The sequence below is a fragment of the Pristiophorus japonicus genome, chromosome 4 (genome assembly GCF_044704955.1).
Source record: "Pristiophorus japonicus isolate sPriJap1 chromosome 4, sPriJap1.hap1, whole genome shotgun sequence".
Lineage (NCBI taxonomy): Eukaryota > Metazoa > Chordata > Chondrichthyes > Pristiophoridae > Pristiophorus > Pristiophorus japonicus.
Genome location: NC_091980.1, coordinates 86,267,350 through 86,290,786, shown reverse-complemented (window position 1 = coordinate 86,290,786; position 23,437 = coordinate 86,267,350). Strand labels below are relative to the sequence as shown.

General features: G+C 41.6%; 1 protein-coding gene across 4 annotated transcripts; it reads right to left on the bottom strand.

Annotated features, from left to right (window-relative positions):
* Window positions 1-517: 517 nt before the first annotated feature.
* On the bottom strand, window positions 518-23,436 carry LOC139262986 (biorientation of chromosomes in cell division protein 1-like). 4 transcript variants are annotated; one of them, XR_011593018.1, is made up of 6 exons: window positions 23,164-23,436; window positions 19,311-19,435; window positions 16,619-16,806; window positions 5,739-6,219; window positions 4,024-4,088; window positions 518-535 (listed from the first exon to the last, which is right to left on the bottom strand). XR_011593018.1 is itself a non-coding variant. In XM_070878404.1 (4 exons), the coding sequence occupies exons 1-4, from the start codon at window positions 23,281-23,283 to the stop codon at window positions 6,188-6,190; spliced, it is 465 nt and encodes a 154-aa protein (XP_070734505.1). In that variant the 5' UTR covers window positions 23,284-23,436; the 3' UTR covers window positions 4,106-6,187. The 4 variants fall into 4 exon arrangements, 1 of the variants encoding a protein (XP_070734505.1); XR_011593017.1 differs by lacking the exon at window positions 518-535 and having other exon boundaries at window positions 2,003-4,088; XR_011593019.1 differs by lacking the exon at window positions 518-535 and having other exon boundaries at window positions 2,003-4,088; window positions 16,607-16,806; window positions 23,164-23,433.
* Between the last annotated feature and the right edge of the window lies 1 nt (window position 23,437).

The window sequence follows — 23,437 nt, the reverse complement described above, 5'->3', positions numbered from 1 at the left end:
AGGGATCAATCTAGTGAATCTTCACTGCACCACTTTGACAACCCATCCTGTTTTTCTTCCCCTTCTCTTAGTTCCCACGTCAAGGACTAATCCCCAGTCAACTTTCATCTAGGCCTTTGGTCATGCCAAAGGTGTCTGCTCTCCACCCATTACCTCCCCTTGATGGGGAGGTTTAGATGAGGATCATACTGTCTGAGGAGCTGCAGATGTGAATTATATCCAGCCAATCTGTGCTGCAGCATGTTGAAAGGGCTACGTAGTGCCCCAAGACATTAATTTAAAGTCAGACAATTGGCACATTCATTTATGCATAGTGATTTATTTTTCCACAGGAAGTGAATGTTGATTTTGGTAATTATTTATAAGTTATATTACAGGTCTGAGAGAAATGGTGAGTATACAATTTCTTGTGGGGAGGTGGGAATTGCAAAATGTTATTTTATTCAAAATTTGATGATCTATGAAGTCATCTTATTAAAATACAGCATTTTGGATGCCAGGAGCTCGATAAACACAGGTACGGCAAGTAATTCATCTGCATAAAACATAGAGATAAAATGCATCATCAAATGTTAACTCCAGGCCAACATGTGAACCATGTTAATCATCATCATAGGCGGTCCTTCGATACTTCCCTCCTGGGGCTCTAACGGGGCGGACGCCTCAGCAGCACTGCCACATCTGAGGGGCCCTTCCATCACTTAAAGGGAAGGGCCCACGCTGCCAACTCTGCAGAAGAAAAAGGGGACTTACCTGGACCACCGGGGAGTAGGGGTGCCGCATGATCAGCCCGACACTGAAGCAGGGTGCCGGGCTGAGCGATCTCGGCCAGGACCCCACAAAGAAACCAGATCAGCAGCGGGAAAACAAAACCTCAGGATCTAGATCGGAGTACCATGTTAAACAGCAGAGTCAACTACACATGAATTATGCTTATAGCATCAGGACACATTTTACATTACAATCATGGCCCACTACATTATTTTAAATACTTTTGTCAAAACAGGAAGTGTTAATAATATCATTTGGGGTCTGGCCACCCAGTCAGATAATGAGAAAGCTGGATTAACACAGGATTGATGCTGTATTTTCTTTGGGTTTATTATTGTGTCTTTAGCAAGGATACTTCAGCACAATCCTACCAGAGTAACCCCAGCATGCTGCCCCCATCAGCATATTCATCAACAACACAAGAATATCAGTATGCACTGTTTGATTTTTCTTTAATTTAAAAACTGACAAAATATGATGCTAACATTCATTTGAAGTGAGATTTTTTTTTAAGTCCATTAAGATATCAAAAATAAACTCGTGATTGAAATATTCAGTTTGCTCAGAATTTTTATTTAACAGATTAAACTGCAAATTGCTGAAAAAAATTACTTTATTTTTGGTACTTCTTTTCCTGCTACTCAAGTCTCTCACCATTCATAAATGTTCTGCTTGGTTGTCATGAGATTGTATGTTTGAGGGGCACTCTGGTGATTATAATTCTAGAGGATGATAACCACAATTCCCATGATGCAACTCACATGCACACTTTTTTTCAAGACAAGCTGTGAATCTATTAAATTCAGATTTAACCATTGGGATATATTAACCAATCATGAATATGCACTTTTTGGGTACCGTAGCATAGTGGTTATGTTACTGGACTAATGATCCAGAGACACGAGTTCAAATCCCACCGTGGTACCTGATAAATTTAATTAATAGTGACCATGAAACTTTCGGATTGTTGTTAAAAACCCATCTGGTTCACTAATATCCTTTAGGGAAGGAAATCTGGTGCCCTTACCCGGTCTGGCCTATATGTAGCTCCAGACCCACAACAATGTGGTTGACTCTTAACTGCCCTCTGAAATGGCCCATCAAGCCACTCAGTTGTATGAAACCAGTTCAAAAAACTTATGACTTTTGTATAAATATATCCGATCATGACTAAAAAGAAAATAAATACACAAATTCTCAGATCTTGCAGTAAACTTTTATTTTGGTCGAAAGGAAAAATTTACAATGTTTGATTTTATTGAACTTAACCAAAAGCTGCATTTGCAGTTTATAAGTAGAACATTAATCAAAAGTCTTTTGCACAACTCATGAAAATATTGATTAGGTTTCTCTGATCTAGCTTCAAATCATTTTTTTTTAAATTAAAAACAGCAAAATTGAATTTCAGTCTTCCATTTCATAGCCAGTACTAATTCCATTTTTTGATTTTAGTTAAGACACAAGATTAGGAAAGGATATCGTAACTTTTAATGGAAGAGTAAAACAGTAGAGAACATGTAAAAAAAAAGACTTGTGTAACTTCCAGCATTGTAGAACTGTTAATTCACAATTACCAAAACTAGGCTGTAACCACTGAATCCAATGCCTGGTGGGACCAGTAAACCTGGAACTGGATTTCTTGTGGCATACCCACTCAAAGTGAAGTGAACTTAACTCAGAAACATGGCTTTTAACAATTTTAGCAGCGAATTTATAAAAATAATGGAGGTAAGCTATTACACCAAGGTCACAAGATATTCAAGATATCAAAGAGCTAGTATATAGGTTTAGTGACAATAAAAATTATTATATAGGTCAACCAGACCTAGTGAACAACTCAATTTTGGATTCTGCTACAATTTAAGCTTAGTCACTGAATGCCAGAACAATGAGTGCTTCTGTGCACCTTTTATAACACTAAAGATATGTGTAACCATGCATTTGCAAGGGACCAGCCCTGCAATTAGTTCACAGAACCAGCAATTCTACATCATTCGCAACATTTATAAATGGTACCCTGTTGACTCTCAGTCTAGACAAAAAGATATTTATGGCTTCCAGTAATATAAAGGTCTACTGTGCACAGAGTTCCCTGAAAGCAGAGTCTTGATGATCCAGTGATTTAACTAAAATTTGGGAGCCGTATAAAAATATTGGAAGCACTAAAGGTTGCTAACTCAGTCACGTTGATACTTGGCGAAGTACGATCCCTTTTAATACAATTAACCCACTTAGTTTTCAAGGAGGCAAATACCTTCGTCTTTAAGGATCTCTATATAACATAAATTGCTCAAATGACTTAAATGGGCCACATAAAACAAATACACAGTAAAAATGAATTTAGAAAACCCTGAGCATTTTGAGATTTTACTCTCCCATATTTTACTTCACATTAAATGTTCCAGCACAAGGAGAGATTATCTAGAGATCTGTGTCTGAATATTACAAAATTAAGTCCTCAAAATGATATGGTCGATACAATATGGAGTGATAACTATGCACGTCCAGAATGTAACATATATTTGGGTTCTCCCCAAGTTTTGGCCAGAACCATTCCTGCTGGTTCAACCTTAACCTATAATACCAATTAATTTATTTGCCAATTTTCTTCTCATCTCTCCTGAAAGAACTGAGTTGCTCAAGGGGCCATTTTGCACATTCGAGCTTACAAAGTGGAGAGCTCGTAGGGTATTCAAGATAGGGGTGGGCATGCTCCTGCGTAGCTTAGTACTAAACCAGGCCATACCCTTTCACAAGTTATCAGGGGAGTTCTTCCTATTTTAAATAACTAGGGTTACATATTCAGTTCTTTGCCGTTTGATGCTCAATGCTGAATTATTGCAGATTTCTAATGATCCACACCTTGGCTTCAGATTCCAGTCACCTGAATTCTGTTCAAACCAAAGCAGAATCTCAGAATTAAGGCAAAAATCTGAATCCTAAATTTCAGAAGCTTCACAGCCCCAGGATCCGTATCACCAGAATGCAGGCTCGAGGGGACAGGATGGCCTACTCCTGCTCCTATTTCTTATGTTCTTCGGTGTCATTTCAGGTAAGCACTGTACAAAATGAAGATTATTCTCTCTGAAATTCAAACCAATAACCAGCAGTGAATGGGTGCCACAGCCATGCGGTACTGTCATTCCCACCTCCTTTCAGACAGATATTTTCTCAAGGAGAACCCAGATATTATTGTAAAATGAAAATACAGAATCATCCGGTAAATTTGCAAAATAAGATACATTTCATTACCTGTGGAAAGGGGGAAAAAACTGTTCTGTCTAGGGAAGTTTTCAAGATTAGTCTTCAAAACTATCCTGGAAAACAAACCAAAACAAAAAGAGTTAGTTTAAAAAAAAATGTACAAACAGTCGGGCTTTTAATTTGTCCTAATTTATATCTTCCTCCATTTCCAGATCACTTTAAGACCCAAATTCATACTGGTGTATGGAAAGCCAATGACCATGAAACCAAACAATTCAATAGGTCTGGAAAATGAGGCAGCATATTCAATTGTGGGAGGCACCACTGTTGAGCCCTGAACCTGTCCTCTCATCCGATGTCTACAAGCATGCACTTACAATAGCAATTACAATCAGGGGCAGGGACCCTGGCTTATTTATCCCTGGGTCTCTGAAGCCAGCTGTAGTGCACCATCCTGGTGAAGATTCCCTAAGTTAGCACAGACCAGAGATTGAATTTGTAACCTTTTAGCTGCCTTATCCTGGCACCAGAATTGTAGATCCGTAAAGAAATGTATTTACTATTGTGCCACTGAGAAAAGGAATCTGAATGACTCAAATGCCTGGCTCATAGAATTGGAACTAAATGATTGCCAATATAAGTGGTAAAAATGTGATACAGTCCCATCTCCCACATCTCTTACCCAAAGGAGCTGTGCACACTTGTGCTTTGCACTGCATTGCAGCTATAGTGCAATCAGTACAAAGCCCAAGTAGTGCAAGATTGCTTCACAGATCTGGTCCATCACTTCTTGCCTAAAGTGCAGCTGCATTCAGATCATGGACCTGACTTTGGAATTATATTACCTGTTTTGCATTGATGTGTACACAAAGCCATTTTGCATCAATGCAAATGCAGCAGTGTAAACTGGCCTGCATTGGGAGGGACTCGTGTAGTTTTTAAAAAGTTATCAAAACAAAATGAACAAACTCTCCAGGCAGGATTTTCTTGGTTAGAAATCCTCATGCACAGCCACACTGAGAAAGTTTGAATTGCTCATACATATAGCTAGTAATTGGGAGACAGCACCTATCCCAAGACACAGAATGAAAGATGGAGAAATATCCAGCACTGCTTCGATACTACCAGATAGCTTGCATGCAAGTAACATTTTAGTAGCCTCAAATAATGCAACAATTAAGTTCCTATTATATTTAATCTTGCAATAGTTGGCTTTTAGCAACACCAAAAAGGGGAAAAGAAAGTCTAGGAGTAATAAGATAGCAACTCTTGTTCCCTCCCCAACACAAGAAAAGACTGTATGAGAACAAAACTGCAACTGTAAAACTGGATAAAACATGCAGCTGAGTAATTACCGTAGTTTTCAGTGTACAGAGATCTGGTTTAATTGTAACACAAGAGAAAAGCTATAAATTCAGCTGCATAAATCCTTTAGAACAAATGGAAGCTTTGAATGTAAAATTTCTAAAGTAACATTTTAACTAAGGGTTTCACAGAAAATACACTATTTAACCCTTGCAGTACTAGAATAGATTTTAAATTACTGACATACAGGGTCTACAAACTGGAACCTCACAAAAAATTGAGTACAGAATGTTTTAAAGATGACGACAAAAGCACAGAATAGAAATTATGTTTATTTACAGCATTCTCTGAACCCAGAAAAAAATTAAGCTGGTTGCATTTTGGTGCAAAAAAGCTATTTAGTCCTCAAAGGGTTAACTGCACAATTATATTCACTCTTTTTTAGAAAAAGGAATTACCTTTTGGGTAGGTTGGTTGCTACCTTTCATGAAAAAAAACCCTGGAAATTAAAAAAAAGATTCCATCTCTTCAGTATACGTCCTCTTTCAATGGAAGTCACAATTTGTCCAGTTATAATAGAACTTTTTCTTTATTTACTCTAATTGTCTTAATTTCTCTTCAAAGTTTGAAATGTTGCCCAAAGCATCACAGCATCTGTTCATAAAGTCCAAAGTCCCCAAATTCTTTGTCTGTATTTGAGATCCATTAAATACCATTGTTTCTTCAGTGTCCAGTTCCCATCACTTCCTCTATTCAACATGATGATGCAGCAATGCTGCTGTAAACAGTAGACAGTTTTCAACTTGGTTTATCCTAGATAAGTATCTTTGCCCCATAGTCAAATTTATTCTTGACTGATCGTGCAACTACAGCTGAAGGAGATACTGAAGGTAGAAAACAGTCATTGTTATGCTGGTGCTAGGGCATTTGAAGTGTTACCTGTAAGAAAAAATATTTTTCAATACTAATATTCAGACAGATTTTAAATATGAACTTTATATATTTCAATAGATCCAAGTGAATGACATTTAGGTTAAACATATACAGCATTAATTGTTTCAAATTAGTCAGAGCTGAGCTGCCTGTACCACATTAAGCCCTGCTTACCCATCACTCCATTCTCAATGAGCTACACTAGCTTCCGGTCCCCCAGTTTATTACATTTAAAATCCATTTCATGGTCTTCAAATGCCTCTATGGGCTTGCCCCATCCTATCTCTGCAGCCTCTTCTAGTCTTGCATCCATCCTACACCTTTCACTTCTCTGGCTAAGGTCTTTTGTGCATTCCCCATTCCCTTTAGAATCATAGAAATTTATGGCACAGAAGGAGGCCATGCGGTCCATCGTGTCTGTGCCGGCCGAAAAAGAGCTTTCCAGACCAAATCCGACTTTCCAACTGTTGGTCCATAGCCCTGTCGATTACAGCACTTCCAAGTACTTTTTAAATGTGATGAGGGTTTCTGCCTATACCACCCTTTCAGGCAGTGAGTTCCAGACCCTCACCGCCCTCTGGGTGTAAAAAGTTCTCCTCAACTCCCTTCTAATCCTTCTACCAACTACTTTAAATCTACGCACCCTGGTTTTTGAGCTATCTGCTAGGGGAAATAGGTCTTTCCTACCCATGCTATCTAGGCCCCTCATAATTTTATACACCTCAATTAAGTCTCCTTCAGCCTCCTCTGATCCAAAGAAATCAACCCCAGCCTATCCAATCTTTCCTCGTAGCTAAAATTCACCAGTCCTGGCAACATCTTCGTAAATCTCCTCTGTACCCTCTCCAATGTGATCACATCTTTCCTGTAATACGGTGACCAGAACTCGAGCTGTGGCCTAACTACTGTTTTATACAGTTAAAGAATAATCTCCCTGCTCTTATATTCTTTCTCTCGGCAAATAAAGGAAAGCATCCCAGATGCCTTCTTAACCATCTTATCTACCTGTCCTGCTACTTTCAGGGATCTGTGGACATGCACTTCAGGGTCCCTCTATCCTCTACACTTCTCAGTATCCTCGCGTTTATTGTATATTCTCTTGCCTTGTTAGCCCTCCCCAAATGCATTACGTCACACTTCTCTGGATTGAATTCCATTTGCCACTTTTCTGGCCACTTGACCAGTCCATTATTGGGGCTGAAATTCTGATGTCCTGGGTTCATACGAAGTTTCTACAGACCCGGGAAGGCATCAGAAAAGCTGGTTTCCAGCGCGCAATGCGCATGCGCTGAAAACCGACTTTTCCGATCTGTCAAGTTTCTGGCTTGACAGATCATCCGCAGATCGGGAGCGAGGACACTTGCAGGGCAAGATTTCTGATATTTACGGATATCTTGCCCAGCAAATGTCCTCAAAAATCTTGCACCTGAAAAAGCAGGCGTATAGCCTACTTTTACAGGCGCAAGTGTTTAAAAATATACAAAAACATTTTAAAATAAAAAGTTATAAAAACACATTTTATTGTTAAAAACCCTCCCCACTATGGTAAGTTTATTTTAAGGCATAATTTAAAACATTTTAAAAAGTCGGGAAAATATATATATATTTTTTTTAATAAGAACTTTAATTTAAATGAATCTTAAATATGTAGTGTATTTTCTATTTTTTATTTTGTTTTGGATGTTTGGTGGGGGGGGGGGGGGGGGGGGGGGATCTCATTCATAGTAATGAGTTCCAGACTTACGGAACTCCTATTACTATGAATGAGAATATACTGCACCTGATTGGCTGCTCAGAGCCATGTGTCTCCAGCTTCCGGCCTGCACACGTCCCGACGTGCACGCACTGTGATGCGCAGTCACGAGAGGCCTCAGGCTCGGAAGTTTGAACAGCAGCAGCAACAGCTAAGTGCGCATCTTTATTCCCTTTTTCACTCGTTTGCCCGCGGGAAGACATCGATTGGAATTTCAGACCCAATATCTTCTTGCAGTCTATAGCTTTCTTCCTCACTATTAACCACATGGCCAATTTTTGTATAATCTGCAAACTTTTTAATCGTGCCCCCTACATTAAAGTCTAAATCATTGATATATATCACAAAAAGCATGGAACAGTGTTCTGAGTTCTGTGGAACCCCACTGGAAACCCAGCCAGTCACAAAAACACCCGTCGACCATTACCCTTTACTTCCTGCCACTGAGCCAATTTTGGATTCAACTTGCCACTTTCCCTTAGATACCATGAGCTTTTCTTTTTCTGACCAGTCTGCCATGTGGGACCTTGTCAAAAGCCTTGCTAAAATCCATGTAAACTAGATCAAACACACTACCCTCAACAACCTCCTCAAAAAATTCAATCAAGTTAGGCAGACACAACCTTCCATTAACAAATCCATACTGACTGTCATTGATTAATCCGTGCCTTTCTAAATGACGATTAACACTGACCTTAGAAATGTTTCCAATAATTTGCCCACCACCGAGGTTAGGCTGACTGGCCTGTAATTACTCGGTCTATCCCTTTCTCCCTTTTTAAGCAACGGTATTACATTCCCAGTCCTCCGGTACCACACCCTCTTCTATTTCCTTCCTTGCCTCTCAACAGCTTGGGATACATTTCATCTGGGTCTGGCGATTTATCTACTTTCAAAGATGCTAAATCCCTTGATACGTCCTCTCGTTCTTTGTTTATCCCATCTAATATTTCACACTCTTCCTCCTTAACTACAATGTCTGCATCGTTCCTCTTTTGTGAAGTATTCATTAAGAACCATACCCACATCTTCCACCTCCACACACAGGTTACCTTTTTGGTCTCTAATGGGCAATACTCTTTCTTTAGTTTCCTCTTGCTCTTTATGTATGTATAAAACATCTTTGTGTTTTCCCTGATTTTAGTTCCCAATATTTTTTCATACCCTCTCTGCTTTCCAAATTTCCTTTTTTAATTTCACCCCTGCACTTTCTATACTCCTCTCGGCTTTCTGCAGTATTGAACTCTTGGTATCTGACATAAGCTTCCCTTTTTTGCCTTAGCCTACCCTGTATGCCCCATGATATACAGGGGGCTCTAGATTTGGGAGTCCCACCCTTTTCCTTTGTGGGAACATATTTTCTCTGAACTCTCACTATCTCCTCCTTGAATGCCCATTGCTCTGACACTGATTTACCTTCAAGTAGCTGTTTCCAGTCAACTTTTGCTAAATCACATTTCAGCTTAGTAAAATTAGCCTTTCCCCAATCGAGAAGTTTTACTCTTGGTCTATTTTTGTCCTTTCCATAACTACGCTAAATCTAACTAAATTATAATCACTACCAGAAAAATGCTCTCCCACTGATGCCCCTTCCACCTGCCCAGCTTCATTCCCTAAAACAAAGTCCAGAACCACCCCTCTCTTGTAGGGCTTGCTACGTACTGACTAGAAAAGTTCTCCTGAACGCATTTCAAGAATTCTGTGCCCTGTATACCTTTTACACTGATTCTATCCCAGTATCCCAATAGTTAAACGTTGTCCTGAATTGGCCTTCGGCTGCCTAAGTCCTCCTTTCTAGAAACCACTGTTTAAATTCTTCTAACTCACCATGTTTTTCTCCACCTGTAAAACACTCAAAATCCATCTTTTCCACCAAGTTTTTGTTCCCCCCATCCTAATTCTCACACCATGGCTCAGTTTGTGGCTTTATTCCTTTTAATACTATTCCTTTTCTTTATGGAAAGCAATTTTAGGAAGTTTCCTATGATAAAGACACAACTGCGTGGAATTTGCGGTCAGCAGCGAAGCAAAAGCTTTGAATTCTCAAGATTTCTCAGACAGCTAACAAGGAAGTGAGTAAGCTCTTAAAATTCTAACTATTTAGAAAACAAAAGAAAGATTGGGGCTCTCAAAAGGAGAAAAGGCAAACTGAAATAAAAAAGCAAAATACTGCAGATGCTGAATCTGAAATAAGAACAGAAAATCCTGGAAATCTTAGCAGGTCAGGCAGCATCTGTGGATCATCCTCTGTCATTTCCACCACCTCCGGCATGATCCCACCACCAATCACATCTTCCCCTCCCCTCCCCTCTGTATTCTGAAGGGACCGCTCTCTCCGCGACATCCTGGTCCATTCCGTAGTCACCCCCTCCCCTTCCCACGGCACCTTACCGTGCAAGCACAGGAGATGCAACACATGCCCGTTTACCTCCACCCTTCCCACTGTCCAGGGCCCCAAATACTCCTTCCAGGTGAAACAGTGATTTATATGTATTTCTTTCAATTTAGTATACTGTATTCGCTGCTCATGATGTGGTCTCCCTTATATTGGGGAAACCAAACGCAGATTGGGTGACCGCTTTGCAGAACACCTCCGTTCAGTCAGTAAGCGTGACCCCGAGCTTCCGGTCACCTGCCACTTTACATACAAACATAGAAAATAGGTGCAGGAGTAGGCCATTCGGCCCTTCTAGCCTGCACCGCCATTCAATGAGTTCATGGCTGAACATTCAACTTCAGTACCCCATTCCTGCTTTCTCGCCATACCCCTTGATCCCCCTAGCAGTAAGGACCTCATCTAACTCCTTTTTGAATATATTTAGTGAATTGGCCTCAACAACTTTCTGTGGTAGAGAATTCCACAGGTTCACCACTCTCTGGGTGAAGAAGTTCCTCCGCATCTCGGTCCTAAATGGCTTACCCCTTATCCTTAGACTGTGACCCCTGGTTCTGGACTTCCCCAACATTGGGAACATTCTTCCTGCATCTAACCTGTCTAACCCCGTCAGAATTTTATATGTTTCTATGAGGTCCCCTCTCATTCTTCTGAACTCCAGTGAATACAAGCCCAGTTGATCCAGTCTTTCTTGATAGGTCAGTCCCGCCATCCCGGGAATCAGTCTGGTGAACCTTCGCTGCACTCCCTCAATAGCAAGAATGTCCTTCCTCAGGTTAGGAGACCAAAACTGTACACAATACTCCAGGTGTGGCCTCACCAATGCCCTGTACAACTGTAGCAACACCTCCCTGCCCCTGTACTCAAATCCCCTTGCTATGAAGGCCAACATGCCATTTGCTTTCTTAACCGCCTGCTGCACCTGCATGCCAACCTTCAATGACTGATGTACCATGACACCCAGGTCTCTTTGCACCTCCCCTTTTCCTAATCTGTCACCATTCAGATAATAGTCTGTCTCTCTGTTTTTACCACCAAAGTGGATAACCTCACATTTATCCACATTATACTTCATCTGCCATGCATTTGCCCACTCACCTAACCTATCCAAGTCGCTCTGCAGCCTCACAGCATCCTCCTCGCAGCTCACACTGCCACCCAACTTAGTGTCATCCGCAAATTTGGAGATACTACATTTAATCCCCTCATCTAAATCATTAATGTACAGTGTAAACAGCTGGGGCCCCAGCACAGAACCTTGCGGTACCCCACTAGTCACTGCCTGCCATTCTGAAAAGTACCCATTTACTCCTACTCTTTGCTTCCTGTCTGACAACCAGTTCTCAATCCATGTCAGTACACTACCCCCAATCCCATGTGCTCTAACTTTGCACATCAATCTCTTGTGTGGGACCTTGTCGAACGCCTTCTGAAAATCCAAATATACCACATCAACTGGTTCTCCCTTATCCACTCTACTGGAAACATCCTCAAAAAATTCCAGAAGATTTGTCAAGCATGATTTCCCTTTCACAAATCCATGCTGACTTGGACCTATCATGTCACCTCTTTCCAAATGCACTGCTATGACATCCTTAATAATTGATTCCATCATTTTACCCACTACCGATGTCAGGCTGACCGGTCTATAATTCCCTGTTTTCTCTCTCCCTCCTTTTTTAATCCCCCACTCCACTCCTACTCCGACATCGGCCTCCCACACTGTTCCAATGAAGGTCAATTCAAGCTCAAGGATAAGCACTTCATCTTTCGAGTTCAACAATTTCAGACCATAACCCCTGCCCTAATTTTGCTCCCTTTCCTCCTTTTTTTAAACTCCCCCTCCCCCCCCGCCGATCTTATGTAATTTTTTTCTGTTTCCCATGGCAGCTGGTAATTATTCCGCCATTCACACCCTATCTAGACAAATCTTTTTCTAACTTTTGCCATTACCATCTCACGTCGGCCCATCATCCCTTTTGTCTCTCTAATCTCTCCTGTCTTCCACCCGATCACAGACCTTCCCTTTTGTTCTTTCCTCCCCTCCCCCTTTCAGTGCTCCTTAAGAATTTGATCATTTCGAAGTTGTGCATTTGCCAGTTCTGACAAAGGGGCATCTGAAATGTCAACTCTGTTTCTCTCTCCACAGATGCTGCCTGACCCACTGAGATTTCCAGCATTTTCTATGTTTAAACCTGAAATAAAGATGGGCAAACGTTAATTTTTGGGGGGGAAAAGTTTCCTAAATTTTTAGTTTTTATTAAAATGCATAAATTTCACACTGAACAAAATTGAAACTAGTTTTCAAGGTCCTTAACATTTGTTTAGCAGTAATAACGCTGTCAAAACTCCAGCTACACCTAATCCCGTTGGGTCTAACTTTTAGTGGGGAATTTAAGAGTGTAATTACTGCGCAAGAGCCAAAGTTTTGGTCAATTTCAATGACTTGGCTGTTTACAACAGATTGCCGGATCTGTTTGTGGGGGGGTGGGAGGCAGCACAGCACAGCCTTTTTCGGAGTCGTCAATGACAGACCGCAACTTCGGTATTTCCGCATGCGTCAAATCCCAAAGTCGTGGTCAGTTTCAAAGGCGGAATGACGGCAAACACTACCAGTTCGCCGTCATCCCGACCCCAAATTCCAGGCATCTGCCAATGCAAGATTTTGCCACTACACATAGAAACATAGAAAATAGGTGCAGGAGCAGGCCATTCAGCCCTTCTAGCCTGCACCGCCATTCAATGAGTTCATGGCTGAACATGAAACTTCAGTACCCCCTTCCTGCTTTCTCGCCATACCCCTTGATCCCCCGAGTAGCAAGGACTTCATCTAACTCCCTTTTGAATATATTTAATGAATTGGCCTCAACTACTTTCTGTGGTAGAGAATTCCACAGGTTCACCACTCTCTGGGTGAAGAAGTTTCTCCTCATCTCGGTCCTAAATGGCTTACCCCTTATCCTTAGACTGTGACCTCTGGTTCTGGACTTTCCCAACATTGGGAACATTCTTCCTGCATCTAACCTGTCTAAACCCATCAGAATTTTAAACGTTTCTATGAGGTCCCCTCTCATTCTTCTGAACTCCAGTGAATACAAGCCCAGTTGATCCAGTCTTTCTTGATAGGTCAGTCCCACCATCCCGGGAATCAGTCTGGTGAATCTTCGCTGCACTCCCTCAATAGCAAGAATGTCCTTCCTCAAGTTAGGAGACCAAAACTGTACACAATACTCCAGGTGTGGCCTCACCAAGGCCCTGTACAACTGTAGCAACACCTCCCTGCCCCTGTACTCAAATCCCCTCGCTATGAAGGCCAACATGCCATTTGCTTTCTTAACCGCCTGCTGTACCTGCATGCCAACCTTCAATGATTGCTGTACCATGACACCCAGGTCTCGTTGCACCTTCCCTTTTCCTAATCTGTCACCATTCAGATAATAGTCTGTCTCTCTGTTTTTACCACCAAAGTGGATAACCTCACATTTATCCACATTATACTTCATCTGCCATTCATTTGCCCACTCACCTAACCTATCCAAGTCACTCTGCAGCCTCATAGCATCCTCCTCGCAGCTCACACTGCCACCCAACTTAGTGTCATCCGCAAATTTGGAGATACTACATTTAATCCCCTCGTCTAAATCATTAATGTACAATGTAAACAGCTGGGGCCCCAGCACAGAACCTTGCGGTACCCCACTAGTCACTGCCTGCCATTCTGAAAAGTACCCATTTACTCCTACTCTTTGCTTCCTGTCTGACAACCAATTCTCAATCCACGTCAGCACACTACCCCCAATCCCATGTGCTTTAACTTTGCACATTAATCTCTTGTGTGGGACCTTGTCGAAAGCCTTCTGAAAGTCCAAATATACCACATCAACTGGTTCTCCTTTGTCCACTTTACTGGAAACATCCCCAAAAAATTCCAGAAGAAATGTCAAGCATGATTTCCCTTTCACAAATCCATGCTGACTTGGACCTATCACCATTTTCCAAATGCGCTGCTATGACATCTTAATAATTGATTCCATCATTTTACCCACTACTGAGGTCAGGCTGACCGGTCTATAATTCCCTGTTTTCTCTCTCCCTCCTTTTTTAAAAAGTGGGGTTACATTGGCTACCCTCCACTCGATAGGAACTGATCCAGAGTCAATGGAATGTTGGAAAATTACTGTCAATGCATCCGCTATTTCCAAGGCCACCTCCTTAAGTACACTGGGATGCAGTCCATCAGGCCCTGGGGATTTATCGGCCTTCAATCCCATCAATTTCCCCAACACAATTTCCCGACTAATAAAGATTTCCCTCAGTTCCTCCTCCTTACTCGACCCTCTGACCCCTTTTATATCTGGAAGGTTGTTTGTGTCCTCCTTAGTGAATACCGAACCAAAGTACTTGTTCAATTGGTCTGCCATTTCTTTGTTCCCCGTTATGACTTCCCCTGATTCGGACTGCAGGGGACCTACGTTTGTCTTTACTAACCTTTTTCTCTTTACATACCTATAGAAACTTTTGCAATCCGCCTTAATGTTCCCTGCAAGCTTCTTCTCGTACTCCATTTTCCCTGCCCTAATCAAACCCTTTGTCCTCCTCTGCTGAGTTCTAAATTTCTCCCAGTCCCCGGGTTCGCTGCTATTTCTGGTCAATTTGTATGCCACTTCCTTGGCTTTAATATTATCCCTGATTTCCCGAGATAGCCACGGTTGAGCCACCTTCCCTTTTTTATTTTTACACCAGACAGGAATGTACAATTGTTGTAATTCATCCATGCGTCTCTAAATGTCTGCCATTGCCCATCCACAGTCAACCCCTTAAGTATCATTCGCCAATCTATCCTAGCCAATTCACGCCTCATACCTTCAAAGTTACCCTTCTTTAAGTTCTGGACCATGGTCTCTGAATTAACTGTTTCATTCTCCATCCTAATGCAGAATTCCACCATATTATGGTCACTCTTCCCCAAGGGACCTCGCACAATGAGATTGCTAATTAATCCTCTCTCATTACACAACACCCAGTCTAAGATGGCCTCCCCCCTAGTTGGTTCCTCGACATATTGGTCTAGAAAACCATCCCTTATGCACTCCAGGAAATCCTCCTCCACTGTATTGCTTCCAGTTTGGCTAGCCCAATCTATGTGCATATTAAAGTCACCCATTATAATTGCTGCACGTGTAATAAACCTTTCAATATCCATGTTTATATGTAGAGATAATGCAAACAAAAATGCACGGTCATTAAAAACTCTCAATACTAGCACTTTAGCATCATTTAAAATATATTGCATTGGGAAACTGTAAAGGTGCAAACAACTGTGCATCATATAAAGTAAAATATTAAACACAATTTAGAAAACTCACATATGTTTTCTATAAGAAAATGTTAATTCCACATTAGAAGTAGTTTAGATTAAAGCTTGTTCTACCTCTTGGTAAGGACATGATCAGCACAGTGATCCCAATTATGGCAACGCGTATCAATTAATTTGAAGGAATGTGGGACGCAATGTCTATACAAAAACAACTTTTAGATTGTTGATACTAACTTTACTTATGGAGAATGAAGAAAGTAGGAAGAATGCACAAATAAAAAGAAAAAACTGCAGAAGCACCATGATACGTCAGGCGATTGGGACTAAATGCAAAGAGATAGCTTTTGGTAATAAATCTGCAGTCAAACACAAGACCATCTGGAATTAAGAATCAAAATTTTGGCATGGTGGAAATGTTAGGGCATTCAAATCCAGCCAAGCCCGCTGGGATGAAAGTCTCCAGTCTGCTGGATGTGAAAGGAGATTGGCCAGTCTCAATCCAAAAGAAAACTGCCCCTAATTTGGTACTAATTGGCAAAATCACTCAGATGTTACAGGTTATTCGAATATCCTGTGGATAAGTGGATTAGATAGGCAGATGGTCTTCTCCTGCCTGAAATTGTTACTCTTCAGGCTTTACTCTGCAATTGGCTCTTCTGTATTTGACTGGGTGTGCCTGATGCTGCACTGGGTGCCTGAAGTGTATTGCAAATCTAGGCAGTTTTATTCTCTGTGAATTACATGTCCCTTTGTTTATATAACCTCATGAACAACTAGAAGAAAATATAAGCCTACCATTTTTATTATTATGCACGATGATCTTAAATGGGTTGCAATTATTACTTTTTTCCAATGTGAAAGTGATGGATCAAAAAAGAAACACGACAAATGAATGCAAAAATTGAAAAATAAAAAGATGATACGAGACCTCAGGGTGTACCTGATGCTGGAGCAGAGAGCTCCTGTTTCTCAGGCTCTGGAGGTGGATTTGGCACAACATCCTCATTCATTTCTGTAGCCATAAATTCATGAATCGCCTTTTCTATCTGTGGTTTGAATATATGATACAGTTTCGGATCCACGACCTGAGAAATAATTCTGTCCACGCCCGATTCCAACATGCCTGATCTGGGGTACATAAATGTAATTATTTAGTGATTTTACAGGTAAGCCTTTCTGCAGCATCAATTGCTTAGACCACAGCTATATTAATTTTCCATACTGCATTAAAGAGACTACAAGGATAACTACATGCATCTAATAAAAGTATCTAACATTGTCACCTCATTCTAAAAGTAGAATTGAGAATAACAGTTACAAAAACATTCCTGTGAATAGCATTATATAGAGAAACTGTAGAAATAATTTTAGCAAAAATGTTCTAGAGGCAGAAAATGTGTGGTTCATGTTGGAAACACTTAGGGTCAGATGAGAGAAAATTATATTCAGTTTGGCAAACTCAAATCTTTTTTTATAAGTTGTTTTTAGATGATTCATTACTTGAATACTAATTAAAAGATTACAAAATGGGCTAAAGAGAAAGATTATAAAATGCACAAATGGTTCCTCACATGTTTATAATCAGAAAGAAAGTAAAAATACTAAATTTGTTTTTGAGGTTACAATACTTTTTACATATCACTTTGGATGTACAATTTTTACAGCGCTTTAATTAAGATAATTAGCAAATTCAAATACCTGAACAGAGCAATTGAAATATAGGCTGCATAACAAACACTTCTACTAGTCCACAAGTAACAACAGCAACATTTTCAGAATAACCGTCAAAAGGTTCAGTGAAATTTTAGAGAAAGATGTTGTCCCTTTTGACACTGCTGGCTTTTTTTGGAAGGGGTGTGGAATTAATTACTTTTCAAAAACAATTACAAAACAAAGATTTACATACTAATAATGAACACCAAACTATTAGATCAAAATTATTTTCTTGGTACTCAGTGCAAAGTACTACCCTCCTTCTTTTCAGTTCGTCAACAGTTTTTATTGAGCCCTTAAGAGAAATGTAACAATGGATGGCATTCTAGCCATCTGGTTTGCGTGTTATACTCAATAATATTTCCATGTACCTTTTTACTGCCCTTATTTACAAAACTGATCAGAACATTTTACTCTGTGAGCTTAAAAAAAGAATTCTATAAAAAAGGTAGATTATAGACAATCTGGAAGCTGTTGTCTAAAATAACTTGTTCTCAGCCTTACGAGGACTCACAAGCAAGCAGTAAATAACAGTAACACTTTAACAATGGCAACTGTAGACATCAAAAATACTAAAATGCATTCATATTTATAGTTTCCAATTATAGAAGTTCTAGTTTTGTATGCTCTAGCAATAAGTAGGTTTTATATTTTAACTCATTAACCAGAGGAAGTTGCTTCTCCGCACCTAACCAATCGAATCCTTTTAATATTTTAAATACCTCGATCAGATCAGCCCTCAATCTTCTACACAAAGGGAATATAAGCTATGTTTATGCAACCTAGCCTCATAATTCAACAGTCTGAATTCCAAAATCTTTCTGGTGAATCTGTGCTGCACCCCCTCCAAAGCATATCCTTCCTGAGGTGCATTGCTCAAAACTGAACACAGTAATCCAGATGGGGTCTGACCAGTTTTTTAAAAATCCAGAAATAAAAAATTACAATCAGTAGAAGTGATTATAAAGCTGTCAGATTGTTGTAAAAACCCAACTGATTCACTAGGAAAAGAAATCTGCCATCCTTCCCCAGTTTTACCTATGTGACTTCACTCCCACACCAACTCTTTGAAGCCTAGCATGCCATTCATTGTATCAAGCAGGGCAATTAGGAATGGGCAATCAATGCTGGCTTTAGATTTTTTTAAAGTCTTGCCAATGAAGCTGACTAATGGTTACTATAGTTCATGGAACTGTATGCCAGCAGGAATCAGCACCTTGAGTAAAGGAGAGTAACAACAACTTTTATTTATATAGTGTCTTTAATGTAGTAAAACATCCCAAGGCGCTTCACAGCAGTGTTAACAAGACAAAACAAATACATTTGACACTGAGCCACACAAAAAGAAATTACGACAGATGACCAAAGCTTGGTTAAAGATGTAGGTTTTAAGGAGCGTCTTAAAGGAGGAAAGAGAGGTAGAGAGGCGGAGAGGTTTAGGGAGGGAGTTCCAGAGCTTAGGGGCCAAGCAGCTGAAGACACGGCCACCGATGGTTGAGCAGTTATAATCAGGAATGCTCAAGAGGGCAGAATTTGAGGAGCGCAGACATCTTGTGGGGTTGTGATGCTGAAATAGATTAGAGAGTTCGGGAGGGGCAAGGCCATAGAGGGATTTGTAAACAGGAATAAGAATTTTGAAATCGAGGCGTTGTTTAACCGGGAGCCAATGTAGGTCAGCAAGCACAGTGGTGATCGTGACTTAGTGCGAGTTAGGACATGGGCTACCGAGTTTTAGATGACCTCAAATTTACATAGTGTAGAATGTGGGAGGCCAGGAGTGTATGGAGGCGGGCAATGTTATGGATGTGGAAATAGGCGGTTTTAGTTAGAGGCACAAGTCAGATAGCATGAAAGGAGCCAAACTAACAAGGAATAAAACCCTGGAAGCTGTAAAAAGATTTAAACAAAAGTGTACTCACTTATAGACCCTCTGTCGAAGCTCATTACGCAGCTGATTTTTGTTAAGGCTTGGATTCCACTCATGATTAGCCAAGTGATTGGACACAAAATTATCAACTCTCTGTCTGAGATTCTGATAGGCTGGCTGCACAGGTTAACAGAAATGGATTAAAACAAGTCAAATAAATGTTAAGAGTTTAAAAGTACATGTATAGTATCTTTCCTACACTGAACACAGAACCAAAATCCTATTTATGTTTACTTCATGTCAATAGCACGTTCTTAGATTAGCACATTGAGTTAGAGCCTGTGCACAATAAACCACTGACCCACAGATATTTGCTCCCCCTCTAAGCTAACTATCTTAGCTGGGTCACATAACCTTAACAAAAAAGAGGGGCAATCTTATCGCATACCATCTCGGAGACAATCGTGAGGTGGAAGATGCCCAAAAGCAAGTAACCTGGGCACCCTCTTAGGCACAAGGGAGCGTAGTGCAGAAGAACATTGAAAATAAAAAGGAAAGTTTTAGAACAGCCTACAATCATCTTATCCCAAAAAAAACAACTGTTATAAACTCATCCTGAAGCTTCCTGTTCAAGACTATTACCTCTGCAACATTTCCAAAGATGTGCACAGACTTACGTGGTTATATTTTTTAGATATTCAAGGATAAATATGTGTAAGTATGGCATATACTGTAGGTTAGATTTCAAAAGATAACATGAACCTTTTTTTCATTAATGTTCAAGTCCTTCATAAGGTCTTAGGTATCGAAATTCTCCATTACCCCAGGTGGATTTTATGTGGACAGTAATTGAAGTGCAAAGTGAACAAAATACCTAAAACTTCTGGCCACCAGTACTTGAAGTGTGGAGTGAGCCTTTGGTATCGTTGCAGCATTCCCGCTTCTGAGCCAGAAGATGAAAGCTTCGAGCCCCATTCCAGAAAGCCCCGGTGAGTGAAAACTACAAAATGGTCTCTATATACTGGGCTGACATCCAGCAGGACACTCACATTCAGACGCAGCGACCACTGACTCAGTAGTAGTATTCATGCCCGAGTCAGAAGGTTTGGGTTCAGGCAACACTTTAGATATCCCCAATGAGTGGTGAACGGAACTCTGGCTATGAATACTGGGTTGACATCCAGCGGGAATACTTGAGTCTGCTGGGTGCGGGTGGCTGCCCCCATCATAAAGGGCAGGTGGGACTCTTTAGTCTCAGCTGTAGCCCATCCAAAAGAAGGTACCCGAAGATAAAAACTGTGAAGGCGGCACCAGGAAACTACCTCAGCTACTCTTCCCTAGTAAGTGGCCCTCTGAGTCATGAGAGACTTGTTATGACCTGCCCGACGGCAGAACACAACGGATGGATTTGGTGTACTGTACATCATCCACTCTGCAAATATGTTCATGGAGTGTTCCTTGGACTGTTTTAAATTAAGCCTTATTTAAACTGTCCAAACTCACTTGCTGATTTCAGACTACATTCCTGGAATTGGTGAAGAGCAGAATACGATTTAATAAATATAAAATTGGATTCCAGACAGGAGTTTTGTTCTCATAATTTATATCTGGCCACCCGATTTTCCCAGTGAATTCACTAGTCATCATCCAGTAACCTTTATACATGCTTGACACAAAGGCCAGGCAGTGAACTCAACTGTAGATAAATACAGACAGAATTAGTCTACATTTGATAGATTTGCCTGCTTGTGCAATGGCTCCAAAATCATTCGATGGTTATATATACACATCGAGACTGTCACAAACAGTGATAAATAAAACACTGTGGAGGGAATGCAACACAATAAATATCTCATCTTGTGCTGCTGGCTGCAACTTATTAGAATTGGCAAGTCAGTCTATTGTAGAAATGTTGAATTTTTAATATTAAGCAAATGAAATACTATTATTTCTCACTAACCTACATCCAATCCTGAATCCAAAGAAAACTAATATACTGGGCAGCTCGATTGAAGTTAGCTTTCACCTGCTTCCCACCATCTCTATGTTCAGTCATTCTCATGGATTGTTTGAATATTTTTGTTGAATGTGGAAGCAAAGTAAAAGGATCAGCTGGCAGTAAATTTAAGCTAGTATTCTAATCTCTAGGTTTTGCTGACACTCATAGACCACTTGAGCTTTGCTCGAACAGTTTATAAAGTGGTCCAAATTGTTCAGTTGAATTACTGCTGGTTACATACTGTCTACCATCTGTTATATCCTTCATAAACACACACAGCAACCCCCCATAATCATCCTTGACACCCTTTATTTAAATCTATGGGCTGCACTTACAAAGTCAATTTACTGTTACAAAAAAAATCACAATATAGTTAACCCTCTGAGAAGTCAATGTCCTTTAAAAGTTTTCAAAACAAGTTTTCATGTGTTCTATTCTATGATAAAAAAAGCTCCATGTCGAGCACTTCAGTTCTGCAAAAGATTTTGCAGTATTCGCTGAGGAAACACTATTTACATTCACATTTGTTACAGATAGAACTATTGGACTCAATATTTGAAGTGTGTCAGACACGTACAGAGGATACTCGATGGCTGTCAGCAAATTGCAACATAGTAATGCAACTCAGTAGCTTGGAGGATGATAAACCATAAGAGCAAAGCTCAAAACAGTTTATATCTGTCAGCTGAACTCCCTATTGGATTACGACATTCCAATTCACTGACAGCAGTCCAATACTATTTATATTTAAACAGTGAAGTTTAAACAAACAGCATCAACGGCTGTCAGTTTAATATCACAAGCTGTGTGTGACTGAGTAGATACTTCAACTTTTTTTTTCATAACTCCCTGCTCACGCACCACCTGCATGTGATCAGTTGTGGTGGCTGGAGGGGAGAGGTGCAGAAGAGAGAGGAGGCGAGAGGCGTGCGGAGTGGAGAGGGGCAGTGTGAAGGGGGGGGGGCGGATGGACGAGGGGGGGCTGGGGGAGGGGGCTGGACGAGGAGGGCGGGCTGGACGGGGGGGGGGGGGGGGAGGGCTGGACGAGGGGAGCCGGCTGGACGAGGGGGAGGGGGCAGGGGGCAGGGAGAGCCGGACCATCACCATCCTGTGGGCAGTGTTGATGTGCAGGCTCTAGGATGGAGCTTGCTGTGGAGTGGGAGTGGGCTCTGGGGAGGAGGGTGTGGTTGAAGCGGGCAGTCTGGTTCGGTTGGTGGGGAAGAGGGTCCAAGGTGGGAGTTGGGAGCAGGGTCTGGGGCAGAGCGGCCGGTGGGTTGGTGCAGACACCGGGGTAGGAGGTGGGTCCGAGGCGGAAGTTGAAAGCGGGGTCTGGGTTAGTGCAGGAGGAGAGGTCTGGGAGAAGACGCAAGAAGGGACCAGAGTGGAAGATGGGGAGGGCAGAAGGGTGTGGTTGGTTGGGCTCCGGGGCAGGAGGATGTGATTGGTTGGGCTCCAGGGTGTTGTTGGTTGAGTTTTGGAGTTGGAGGGTGTGATTGGTTGGACTACGGGTGGAGCGGGCAAGTGTGATTGGCTGTGCTCCGGATTGGTTGGGCTCCGGAGCGGGAGGGCGTGATTGGTTGGGCTTCGGAGCGGCGACGTGTGATTGGTTGGGCTCCGGAGCGACAGGGTGGCGGCCCGGGCTCGCGCTGGGGCCGCGGAGAAAGCTTTAATTGCCGCGTGCCGTTCATTCAGAGCGGGCGTCACTTCCGGCGGTTTAAAAGCCAGGGCCTTCAGCTATTATATTGATCTAAAACACGGGGCTCCCGCTCGTCACATAGCTCCCTCCAGACAGCCCTGGAGATGGATTGAGGTCGGCCCGGTGTATCGTTACCGCGGAACTAAATGAGCAGGGCGGAGAACGCCTTGCCCGGCCGGCCGCATTAATCCGCCGCCTCCCCGCTCTCACCTTGGTGTCGACATCGGCCAGACAGTCTCTGCGGAACTCGTCGAACAGGCCGCGGCTCTTCAAGTGATCCACGATCATGGCGATTAAGTTAGGGTCTTCGGGCGGCAGGTTCTTAGCCATTGCGGGCGGGCGGGTGACGAGAAACACAGATTTTAAAGAAAACTAAAGTTGGGACGGGGAACTATTTGTAAACGCCGCTCTGATTCGCTTCGTGGTGTCGCTCCTTCCGCACTGTCGCAGTAACAAGGAAGCAGCAGACACGCGCGTGTGAGCG